The sequence below is a fragment of the Monopterus albus genome, unplaced genomic scaffold (genome assembly GCF_001952655.1).
Source record: "Monopterus albus unplaced genomic scaffold, M_albus_1.0 scaffold297.1, whole genome shotgun sequence".
Lineage (NCBI taxonomy): Eukaryota > Metazoa > Chordata > Actinopteri > Synbranchiformes > Synbranchidae > Monopterus > Monopterus albus.
In genome coordinates this window covers 121,761-134,902 of record NW_018128177.1, presented here as the reverse complement: position 1 = coordinate 134,902, position 13,142 = coordinate 121,761, and the positions used below count along the sequence as shown (strand labels likewise).

At 40.6% G+C, this 13,142-nt stretch overlaps 1 protein-coding gene across 1 annotated transcript in view; it reads left to right on the top strand.

Moving 5' to 3' along the window:
* The first annotated feature begins 4,424 nt into the window (after positions 1-4,424).
* Positions 4,425-13,142, top strand: part of erbb2 (erb-b2 receptor tyrosine kinase 2) — a 22,301-nt gene continuing 13,583 nt past the window's right edge. The window contains 7 exon segments of the mRNA XM_020623345.1: positions 4,425-4,766; positions 11,216-11,367; positions 11,494-11,674; positions 11,910-12,047; positions 12,431-12,496; positions 12,589-12,704; positions 12,833-12,974. Of these exon segments, the coding sequence (XP_020479001.1) occupies positions 4,694-4,766; positions 11,216-11,367; positions 11,494-11,674; positions 11,910-12,047; positions 12,431-12,496; positions 12,589-12,704; positions 12,833-12,974 (868 nt within the window). The 5' untranslated portion in view covers positions 4,425-4,693.

Genomic DNA, 13,142 nt, shown 5'->3' with positions numbered 1-13,142 from the left:
CATCAGTGACCAGTTTTAGGGGTTCTGCCAGACATGCACACCAGAGACTAAGAAGATAAGAGAAAGTAGGAAAACAAAATGTCAACTTTGCTTTTAAGAAAGTCCAGGATGTGGTACAGTATATAACATTATAGTTAAGGTCACTGATCAATAGTTACTTCCCAAGAGCTGCTACCTTCCTTCATAACCATTATTATACCACCACTGTCTCAAGACCCCATCATCCAAACAAGCCCTATTTTGCACAAACTTGTACTCCTTCCACTGCGAATATAACCTGGTGTAGTTGTTTTGACTTGATATTAATTTTTCTTGATGTCCTCCTTGTAACTTATGTATTTAGTTTATCAAATGCAGTGGTTGACGTATTCAGATCCTTTTGTAGTAATATAATAGAAAAATACAAGTCATAATCATGCAATCAAACTAACATTGTGTTTTATTATCAACTAATGCAGTTTAAACATTGATACTGATGTGTCCAGTTGCATTAGCTGGTCCTGGTTTTATCTAACGTGTACTGTTTAGCCCAGTGGTTCTCAGTTTAGAACTTCTGACCTGGCTGGTTGTGAGATGATTGGGGCATGATAAAAGTGCAAGCAAAATTGTACATCCCCAAAAAGCCTTAAAACAGTTGTCTAAGTGAAACTGAGAAGTTTTGAAGGGAAAAGTCTCTTTGGTGAAACTGATAACAATTCACAAACATCTGATACATGACAACAGGCCCCAACTAGACTAGTAAGGAGTCATAAGTCAAACAGTTTGGAGAACACTATTACTATATATATATATGAACAAAAATAAAAAATAAAAACATTATTATGGCATGGTGCAAAAGTTTGGGCACCCTACACAATCAGTACTTAGTAACACCTCCTCTGGCAGATATCACAGCTTGCAAACGCTTTTCATAGCCAGCTAAAAGTCTTTCAATTCTTGTACTTGGGATCTTCTCCCATTCTTCCTTGCAAAAGGCTTCTAGTTCTGTAATATTCTTTGGTCGTCTTGCATGCACAGCTCTTTTAAGATCTACCCACAAATTTTCAATGATGTTTAAATCAGGGGACTGTGATGGCCATTCCAAAACCTTCAGCCTGCGTCTCTTGAGGTATTCCATAGTGGATTTCGAGGTATGTTTAGGATCATTGTCCTGTTGTAGAAGCCATCCTCTTTTCAGCTTCAGCTTTTTTACAGATGGTGTGATGTTTGCTTCCAGAATTTGCTGGTATTTAGTGGAATCCATTCTTCCCTCCACCCGTGCAATGTTTCCTGTGCCACTGGCTGCAACACAACCCCAGAGCATGATAGATCCACCCCCATGCTTAATAGTTGGCAAGGTGTTCTTTTCATGAAATGCTGCTCCTTTTTTTCTCCAAACATGCCTTTGCTGATTGTGTCCAAAGAGTTCTATTTTAACTTCATCAGTCCACAGCACTTGTTTCCAAAACGCATCGGGCTTCTGTAGATGTCCTGTTGCATACTTCAGACGTTGGATTTTATGATGGGGACGCAGATAAGGTTTTCTTCTGCTGACTCTTCCATGAAGGCCTTGTCTGTGCAAGCATCGCTGCACAGTGGAACGGTGCACCACCACTCCTGAGTCTGCTAAATCTTCCTGCAGGTTTTTTGCAGTCAAATGGGGGTTTTGATTTGTCTTTCTGACCAGCATACGAGCAGTTCTGTCCGAGAGTTTTCTTGGTCTTCCAGATCTCATCTTGACCTCCACAGTTCCCCTGATCTGCCATCTCTTATTTACATTTCTTACTGTGGAAACTGCAAGCTGACAACGCTTTGCTATCTTCTTGTAGCCTTCTCCTGCATTGTGGGCATCAATAACTTTCATTTTCAGGGTCTTACACAGCTGCTTAGAGGAACCCATGGTTGCTGGGTGTCCACAAGTGTGTGCACAAGGTTTGAAGAGTCAAAGTATTTGTACAGCTTTGAAATTGGCATTTACCAATGACAGCTGTTGCTGTGCATCAGATCTAACGAGCTGATTAAGGTCTGATACCTTGTGAGAGACTTTGAGACTCTGGAACTCTTAGGGTGCCCAAACTTTTGCACCATGCCATAATAATGTTTTTATTTTTTATTTTTGTTCAATTTATGGCATAAGAAGTAACTATGCATCACTGTTTGCTGAAAATATTGTGCATTTTTTCCATTTCCAAGAGAAACTGTGTTAACATCTGTTCAAATAAAAAATCACCAAAATCTGTTATTTATCAAGGGGTGCCTAAACTTTTGCATAAGACTGTATATATATATAGACACACTATTTTATGAGCTTATTGTTGTTTTACAAAAGATAATTAGAAACAATAGCTGTCAAATAAATGTGGTGGGGTGAAAAAATCCCTCTGAAATGTAGTGGAGATACAAAACATACATAAGAAGTAATTCTGTATGTGTACCTCACAATTGTACTTAAGAACATTACTTCAGTAAATGGACTTAATGGAATTAATTACCTTCCTCCACCATTCAAATCCTCGGCCTCACTGACTCGATCATGATGCTAACAGCGTCATGCCTCTATAGAGCAGACACCGTGACTCCAAAGTAAGTGAAATGTATTGTCTATGGTCTCACTACAGTCTGAAGGTCCTGCTGACATTGTACCATGTGTGCAGAGACACTCTGTAGGTTGCCATTATGCCTCTGTTATCACCAAGGCCATTCCTCTTGGCCTGTATTTGTTAAATTGATCTAAGTAAAGAAGTAATACTATGAGAGGATTCTGATTGTCCAGAACAAGCCTTTATAAGACTTGACTGAACTTTCTCACTCTCTCGGATGTATTTCTCACACACTTGCTGCCCTCACTTTTCATCCCATGAACCCACAATGTATAATAGTTTGAGTCCTAGAAAATGGATGCATTTGCATAACTGACTTCCAAATGCACATTTTTACCACTAACGTTTCTACAGAGCCAGCAGACCTAATCCAGGATTTGATAGGAATGCATCATAAAACTTGTTAGTTTTACAATTACAGTCTAAAATTATCCAACCAGAGTGCTGAATTGACTCTGTCCCATGAAGGCTTCAGTGGCACTGGGCTGCAGAAAAATGGCTTATTTTTGTGGGAAACAATCATCTAAGCAGGAGCACTAAACCTTGTCTGGGGCTTGTGTTCTGTCTGGCTCTGTGAGGAGCTTTTTGTTGTCTCCTGATAGCACTGTGCAGTAGGGTGGACTCTGACCCTGGCTGCTGTGGGTGGGGAGAGTGGATACTGGGATGAACAGAGTTTATCCTTGCTCCTTCATCTCCTGGTTTATGACCATGAAGCGAAGGCCATGGGAAAAGTCAAAGAACAACTAAGATGCCGGTGTAATGCCATTAGCTTTTTATAAATTAAGCGGTGCACAAAAATCCAACCCAGAAAGCTGAACTGGAATGTGCACAGTGATGAAATGTAACATTTTTTTCCAACTACTGTTCAACACTAATGTACAGTTATGAGATATCGACACTTTACTTGAATGTTTAAATTTTATGCTAGTTTATGCTTCTGCCCTGCAACCTTTCAAAGGGAAATAATGGTTTGCTCTATTACTATACATCCATGTAACAGTCTCTTCTTTTTCAAATTAAGACATGAAACAGATCAAACCAGTGTTTATAAAAGAGTTCAAATTTACTCCACCTCAAAAAAGTCTGTAATAAATTGCTGCTAACATGCAAGAGTAATCCAATAATGTAATGTAAAAGTCTGAAAGGAGCCATTTGGCATAAGGAATGCGTCACTGATTTTACAGTTGACAACAGGAGTATGTAGCCTGAGGGAACAGCATCCTGTCTTCTGTGGATGTCACCAGAATTATTTCAGATTCAGCCTGAGACTTGTATTTTTTAACAGAAAGAATGCATTATAAACGAAATGCTAGGCATTTAATTGGCAGGGCGCATTAATAGAAAAGCTTATCAAGTTGCATTATGGAAAGAGCCAGTGTTTCTGGTGCTAAAATTTGGAATAGTGTCTAATCTTTCTTTTTTATAAATCCCTCAAGGCACATCCCTGCAAGTATGCCAACTTTTTTTTTTTTTGCCTACTTTTAAATTATTAATTTTTTTCTACAATTCTTGCTACTATAACTTAAGCAGTTGAATCTTTCTTCCACTACTGGTGTTCAATTCATTTGATATCTGCTTGCCTTTTGAAGGTTGTCAGGATGATTGAACTGCCAGTTTATATAAATATTCCCTCCTGGCATGTTTTGAGACATAAAAAAGACTAAGAGTTTGTGTCTATTATGTATAAAATTTGATTGGTGCTGTTTCAGAAGCTGTTTTATTAAAATGCCAAATACTTTTGCACAGTGCTGTAAAAATACCTGTATTCACACTGTGTAAGCAGCAGCTAGGATGAAGTGTATTATTGTTTTGTAGAAAGTTGCACTGCCCTGCAAATACAGTAAGTCAGCTTGACGTGAGGGTGGGTTGAGTCAAACTTGCCACTCCCCGCTTAGGCCTTCTCGGGTGCGCGCCTCAGCTTTACGCGCTGTCACGCTTTACTACCGACAGGCACGGAATTCCAGGGAGGAAGTCACTGAGATTTGGAAACGAGCAACGCCAAACGGTGCCAAAAAAAGCTAACCTGGGGACGAGGGAGACGCCAAAACACAACCATTCATCATCGGGAACAGTAAAAACATTTGATTACAGAATATGGACTAGAGGCGCAGCAGATGGAGGCGGTGAGAAGTTTGGTTTTTGTCGGGGCCGTACTGCTCGGAGTTACGGGCGCGTTGGGCAGAGAAGGTTGGTAAATTTCAGAGTTTTTAATTCCTCTACTGTTAGTAAAATAGACACACCACATATTAGGAATATGGGAGTATAGTTTGTTTGTTTTATTTACGTAAATGTTTGTGGTTCATCTTGGCCCAAAGGGGTTGATATTTGTGGCAGGGACCACATTCCTCATGAGTCCGCAGCCTTCGTCCTCTGTGTCGCTGCGGGGGCTCGTGAGATCCATGAAGCGCCCTAAGGAGAAAACTCACACCTGTCACAACGTAGCGTCCAGCGACTACTTGGACTCATTTGTAACAACTTCAAGTACGCGTTCGTGCGCAAATAAACACTGGTAGTAGCAGTAACATTTGAAACAGGAGAAATATGAGAACCTGTTTTGCAGCTTGGTGGCAGATAGAGACGCTGACTTGTGTGTGCTATCGGACGTTTGGCTGGTTTGCTCTGTGCATAAACAAAAACAAAACCAACAATAACAGGTTGCGCGTTGTATTCCAAGGACACTGGCGATGTCAATTATTCACTTCTGGCTCCAAAGAGGACATTGTCTGAGAGAGGAGCCCCTTGTCGCACTTGGAGCTTGAGTGAATGCCAGTAAAACAAGAGCTAACTGAAAGTGCAGACAAGTGCGTATTTGTAAAATCGTCCTACAGATCATGATATTCTAATGGTGATAAACAGAAGAGCGTTAACGAATGCGTTTACTTGTAGGATTGCGTTTCCACCATTTTTGACACCCCGTTGTTAGATGGAAACAATTAGTCATTTTCAAGCAAACATGCCAAACATTTGAAGCAGTTTCCCCATTGTCAGTATTTGCTCATTTTTCTTCTCTAATATTGCAATAAACGGATTATTTTTGAGAGTTGGACAGTATGTGGAGCAAAAGGCAACTCCCAGTTTGATGACATATACTTTGGGCTCTATAGGAACAATTTCTGATGAGGTTAACAGTTATTCTCTAACATTTTTTTGCAGCCCTAGTTTATAATAGTGGTTGTAGGCTTCCATATTCATAAAGATCTATTTTAGGTGGAATCAGAGAGAGCCTAACAATAATCCTGGTCATCTGATTTTAAAGCCTTTTTTGGCACAAGATAAAGGTTAATATTTGTCAATAAGTGTTCCTTTTAAAATGCAGTCCCTGTTGATGTGCTTTTCACAGCTTTGATCAAGATGCACTTAAAAAAATCAAAACTTTGCTGAAAGGAAATATGAAATAGCACTGTGGTTTAGTTTATGATTAAATCTCTACATAAGAATAATTAATTCCAACCATCTTCACCACAGAAATCTGTAATATGAGTAAAAATATAGTCTTTTTTTAGCTGCTGCACCGACCATCACTACTACACAAACAAAGCCAACAGTCACAGGTGAAGTGATTTCCAAATACACCTGCATTGTTGGTGGGAACAGGTTGGTGCACTTTACTCCACGGTGTCAATCTCTGAAGCATCAGTTTAGTGTGAGCGTTTTGATTTGTCTGTATGTCGTCCTTCAAGCCAGGCATCATCCATGAGTGGATAGAGTATTGTTGTTGTCTACACTGTGCACTTACTCACACACTTCCACACAGTCATGTTTCTGTTGCTTCGGGGGACGTTGCACATTTATTTCTAGGAGACCAACCCTGACCTTAAATGTTAGTCGTCACTCTAACATGTAATGATTTACAGTTTGAGCACTTACTTTTTGTGCCTCTGTCGAGTAAACAGATGTGCATCTCCACAGCATGAGTAATACCAGCCCACACACACATCCTGTGGTCAACAAGTGTGTGATTGTAAAGGTCAGCAGTCGCTTTAGGTGTTTTTTCTTTGGTGATTGGTATACATTTCAGCAACCTTCCCCAGTATGAGAACATGTGTGTTCGGTGGCCTCAGCATCCACAGGGTTCATGTCCTTGTCACACACTAGTGCACTCATTGAGTTAAACTTACTGGGAGGTGATTAAGTCCTACTGAATTGTTCCCAGTGGCAGGTTAACTCCTCCAGTCGAGTCTAGATGACGGGTCAGTGATCTACTTCTGAGGAGGGGTCTACCAGTGGTCCTCATTACCCACCTCAAAAGTAAACTTTCAATATCTTCTTAGGTTTGAGTTGCATCCCTTCAACCAGCATTTACCGTGCTGTGATGCAAATTAGTACAAGCAAATCACAGTTTTCAAATAAATCAGGACAGCCTTGTTAGGATTAAAATATTTCTTCATAAAACTGGTTTCCATCATGGTAATTTTGCGTGCATGTCTCCTGCAGATGAACTTTTATTAAGGATCTGTGTTGCGGAGAAAAATATTGTTGGTTGTGTTTGTATCCTCTATCAGTGTGATGCTTTCTGATAGCTAGGCACTGGGCAATAATTCAGCAATAAAAATATGACTCCAGCTGGGGACTTTTGTTATCCCTCTTGTCTCTTCCTTGTTTTCTGGCACCTTTATACTCTTGCTATCAGAAATAAAGGAAAACATGTCAGAAAATCCTTGCAAATAATACTGATCTCTGCAGTTCAGTATTATTGTCTGTGCAGTAAAATCACATCTTGATAAATAATAATTCAGAGTTATTGCATCACCAGGCTAGGTTGCTAATGTTAGCAAAACAAACACATTAGCTGTAGATACTAACATGTCCACAAGGAAGAATCCTGTGGCTGCCCTTAACACTTCTCGAAATGTTGAACTGATGTTAACCCTGATTTTTTTTAAATGTAATATTAACTGTAAACATGTAATTATTTTGTAATTGATATTGTGATTATCCAACCGTGGTTTGGGCAACATACCAGTATTTCTAGTATCTGTCAATGTCACTGTATCCTAGAACCTAATTTGTTCATTGTCCAGAATCATGACAATAAGTCTGTCTGGTTCTCTAAATTAGCTTTCCAAAGGAATCATACAGTCAGAAAAAAATGTTGTACACTTGAGATTGCAAGTTGAAAAGGACAGTTTAGGTTTATCTGCTCATTACCGTACAGATCAGTGCGATCAACTATGCAAGCTAACAGGTGATTTTCCACACACAGAGAGAGAGTGACTGCTTTAATAAACTCTTTTTCTGTACTTTGTTTACATTTCTTCCTTTTGAAATGAACTGTAAATTTAAATACAGCTGCTACTAAATGTAGTGACATCGTGAATGACTGAGAAGCTCCTGTTTGTAGCTCCAGAACAGTACAGATCCTGTTCTGCTTGTCTGTTGAGCAATACCTGTTTTTTTTCCTCAGCCACAAAGTGAAGGGGGGAAAAAATGTGTTCAGGGAGGTTGAGAGAAATTTGAAGTTTATGCAAGACAAGAACTGTGTTAGATTTAGGACTGACATGTTAAGTCTAGGCGCTAATACAGTGACGGAGAAAGTCCTGTTGCAGCTCAGCTCATTTTGTTTGTGTTGAGCTTTGAAGGGTTTTAATCCGTTTGAGGACCGTGGAAGCCAGAGGATCATGTTGACTGTGCTGGTGTGTCCCACTGCAGGTTTTTCCAACAAGCCTCAGTTTAACTCTGCAGTAGCATCGCTGCCATTGTGTTTGTGCCACTTAACCATGCACATACTGGTAAACACATATGCACACTCCCTGTGCTAACTGGCACACTGCCACACACAGGTGTGGCTTCAAGCTGGCTTTTAGTTTTCAGTCAGTCTCAAGAGACACACAGGTACAGGACAGAGCTTAGAGCAGCACATCCTCTGTTGTAGGATGACAGATAAGATCAAATCAGTCTCTGTTAATTCATCCAATATATGTCATGTCCCTAACATCAAAAAATGAGAGATTCTGAACTATCAAAAAAACAAAAAAAAAAACTCCACATAATGACAAATGTTTATTCTAGCATTTTAAATGTGAGGATTTTAAATGTGACACTTAAGGCATCAAAATAACACACACTTTCAGATAATTTCTTGAAGCCATTAATAGTGTTACACTTAGTTTTAAGAACAAACAGTGACAGAAATATAAAAAAAAATTACAAAAGAGAATTCAGTTGGCCAATAACAGCATGAAGTGGAAGTGAATGCTGAATTATACGTTTTGAAAAGGTCAAGCTATGCACTTCTGCTTGATGGATGGATGAACAGCCCTCTTCTCCGATGTGCTATACGGTAACTGCAGGTGCTGCTTCCAGTAATTTCTGTAACAATCCAACAGTCACGCTCGCATCACACAGTGATTTTATCAGAAGTGCAGAGGTGAGAAAGTAAGCAAGGTTTGAACTGTTCTCCTTTTTTCCAGTTACTTCCATCACTCTTCACTTGAATGCAGTCAACTACAGCATTTATGCTTGAGCACTGAGTGTGATCACAAAGTTTAATAATTTGGCTCCTACCTACTGTAGGCGACGTAATGACACATAGTGTATTAAAAGGGGAATGCGGGGACAGTGTCATGACAGCGGGCAGACAGAGCAAGCGAAGTGATAAAAGAGGGAGTATTGTAGGCTGTGCGGATGGAGGCGTGTGTAGCTCTTCAGAAGGCCGCACATACACCCACGTACCCATTGCTGAGAGACTTTTGGAGTGCAAACAATACGGGAATCAAAGGAGACGAAACTGAGAACTGGCTTTACACACACATTCTAGAAATGGAAAATCTGCTCTGCTGTGCTTTCTGTTAACAGCACATTTATCTAATCCCCAAGCTGGAGCTGTCTGTAGTGTTTGTGCGTGTGGAGTTTCAGGGAGTCCGTTTCTGTTCAGATATTGACTTCTTAAAATGATATAAAAGCACGACTTCCATCTTGGCTTGACACATGAAACTATTTTCCATGATGACATTACTGAAGAAGACAATGATTAGTCATTTGATTTTATATTTGACGCAAGCCGCACCGACTGGGTGTGTATTTTTGGCAGCCGTACTATTAATCATAGACCCATTTGCTGCAGTAGCAGGTTCAGAATGCTCAGCCATCACCAGGAAACTTTACACGTGGCAGACGCACACACTTGATAAGAACAGCTTGAACACACTTCTTCTGAACTTTGTTGAACCTTTTGTGCCATGCCTGCCTGGACTTCCCGCTCCTCCGATGATGCATTCAAATCTATCCAGCCATCTTTCTCGAAAGGAGAGACAGAGATAGCACAGGGGGCGGTTTCAATCAGCAAAAGTGGGCTGACTATTGAAGGGCTGTTGGAAGGAAGCCAGAGGAAGTCATTTATAACCTCAGCAGAGGAGGGACAGTCCACAGTGTGACTGCCTGCTAAAGCATGGGAGCTATGTGTCTGTGAGAGCCCCTGCGAATTGTAATGCTGTATGACCCTGAATGTAATGTGTGACCCAGTGTGGAGAATCTGTGCTCTCTGCTGCCAGTGGAAAATGTATCATGTACAATAAGAAAGGGGTTCTCAACCCGTGGTTCATGCCCCCTTGGTGGTCTGTCCATCCATCCATCCATGTAAATTATTTTTTGTGACTAATGAAAGTCATGCGAGTATATAAAAGTTAGAAAAACCAAGGTAACTTTCTAGATTAATTCAGTGCTCATTTGATCTACCCACCACCCAGCAGTGATCCTGGCTGCTTGGTAGTCACAGGGGTGGTCCCTGGCTCACAATCAGTTAAAATCCCCTGCACTAAGAGACAGATATAGGCAGGGCATGTGGTTTATATTTCATAGTACTTAGTCAAAGTAGGTGGAGTCCATGTCCTTACATCTGTCATCATTTAGAGTCTTAGTGTTAATGAGTTCCATGTGTTAAATATTCAGTCTTACATGGTCAGAATGACATTTGAAGCCATTTAAAAAACCGCAAACTCTTTAGAAAGTGCTGTTACACGTGTATATTTTCTCTGTGCTCATGTGAACAAATGAAACGGAATAATCAGCAGTGTCTGTTTAGTACTGAGCACAAAAAAGTGGCGCTCACTTTTTTCTGTGGAAATGACACGTCTAGTGTTATCAGTTGATCTGTTGATTATTCTTTAAACATACTGATCATTTAGTAATGTGCGAAAATGGTCACAAATGACTGTGTGAGCTTCCCTTACAGTCCAAAACCTAAACAGGTCATTTACATTTGTATTAAATAGAGCAAATCACTAAATTGTCACATGAATAGTTGAAATGTTGTTGGTAAACTAGGCATTGCCATCAGTTATTACAATTATTACTTTTCTGCTGACTGGTTAAATGGTTGCAGCACTAAACTCAGTCATCATCAAGGTGTTCAGTTTTCACTTTGACAGGAATGTGAGTGCTTTGTGGCTTCTGGTGTTAAATGTTTCAAATGCATGCAGCAGCTCTTGAAGCTCCTGTCGCAGTCAACTCTCAGCACATTTTGCCTTATCACCCCAGGAATAACAGCTGCAAATATGTAGATAAATTAAGAAGCTTTTGGTCCTAAATGTTTTTTATTAAAAAATTTTGTGTCATGGAGTTTTTCCGCCAATATTATTTGCACTGCAAATGATTTTGATTAACATTGAAGTTGGGGTCATACGTTGTCTGTGTTGCAGTGTGCCTGGGTACTGATATGAAGCTGGTCCTGCCCTCCAGCCTGGAAAACCACTATGAGACCCTGAGGCTGCTCTACACCGGCTGTCGGGTCGTCCATGGCAACCTGGAGATTACACACCTTCATGGAAACCTCGACCTCTCCTTTCTACAGGTAAATCAAGGCAAAACAAATATTCAGTTGTTGTTATTATAAGCACCAGATTTTTTTTTTTTTTTTAAGTCAAGCCACCTCTAAGTTGCCAGATCAGTCATCCTTTTTAATCCATTGCTTCTCTAGGGGATCGTGGAGGTGCAGGGTTACGTCCTTGTAGCCAATGTTTCAGTGAGTCTGGTGCCTTTGGACAACCTTCGGATCATCCGAGGCAGCCAGCTGTACAATTCCAACTATTCCCTGGCTGTGCTGAATAACACTTTGGATGGACAGGGACTCAGGACACTTCGACTTCGTCACCTCACAGGTCAGAAAACAGAAAGACTTGCACATAAATGGGCTTGGGCTGTGTATACGAGTTATTTTAGTTTGTTCATTTGATATTCAGCTTTAAAAATCTGATGTTTTTAAAGGAAATCAGACTTGTTCAGATGTTCTGAGTGAGCTTCTGCTTACTGGAATATTAAGTGTAGAGGAGTGTTGTTTCCAGAATGTGTAACAACAACTTGCTGAGCTCTTTTTACATGTTGTTTTCTCTGCAGAGATCCTGTTGGGAGCAGTGTACATTTGGGGAAACCCCCAGCTGTGCTTCCCAGACCCCCAGAACATCACTTGGAGGGACACTTTAGACGAGCAGAATATCCACAGGCGGCACCGACTGCAGTCTCAGGCCCCTAACTGTAAACAGCGGATTGACTGATATGATATGCCACCACGAGCTTTTACATTTGTCGTTTAGGCTGAAACATACCTACTCAGAATTACTGAGTGGATTGTGTTCAAATTTGCTACAACTATCCAAAGAGCCCATATCTAAATTCTAGTGATCCTCAGCTATACTTTGTTTAATTAGCTGATGTTAACTAATAGGCAAAACAAAGCTGGTGAACCTGGTAAAGTTGAACTGCTAAATGTCATGAATGCTACACTTGTGAGCATGTTGTCATGTTTAATGGTTGCATTTAGCTCAAAGGACTGATGTTCCTTAAGTACATCCTTGCTAAATTGTGCGCTAAGTGCTTAGCTCTCCTAATATGTTGCTGTCGGGTTTCTTCTGGCACAGGTCCCAGTTGTGACCCTAAATGTAACAAAAGTTGCTGGGGAGAAACCGAACAGGACTGCCAAAACTGTGAGTTAACGTTAATGTTCACAGTATGACACTATTTTGCTCCAAAAGCATGTGAGGTACAAAATGTTCACTTTTTCATTTTTTGTTCAAAGTCACTCGTATTGGGTGTGCACCTGGCTGTCAGCGATGCAAAGGTCCACTGTCTAATGACTGTTGTCACATGCAGTGTGCTGCTGGCTGCACAGGACCCAAAGACTCAGACTGTCTGGTAAATGGCACACATATACACACACACATCTGTCAGATACAGTGTTCATTGTTCTTTTTCTTCAGTGTAATCTCGTTGTTGTCTGACAGTCTGTCATTCATTTATTTCCTGCTTCCTCTTCTGTCCAGGCTTGCCGTCACTTCAATGACAGTGGTGTGTGTAAGGAGAGCTGCCCTCAGCCCACTATCTATGACTCCAACACCTACCAGACCAAACCCAACCCAAACAAAAAGTTCAACTTTGGAGCCTCATGCGTCAAGACATGTCCTTGTGAGAACTTTGAAATAAACTTCTTCATTCAAGAAAGCTACAACCCAGTGCTCAGCTTTGGTCAATGGTGCTGCTGATGATTAAGTGTCTTGCTGTAGGGCACCTTGATGACAGTAGCTGTTGAGGGAGGAGAACAAAAGAAAATGATTTTACTTTCCTTGCCAGGAT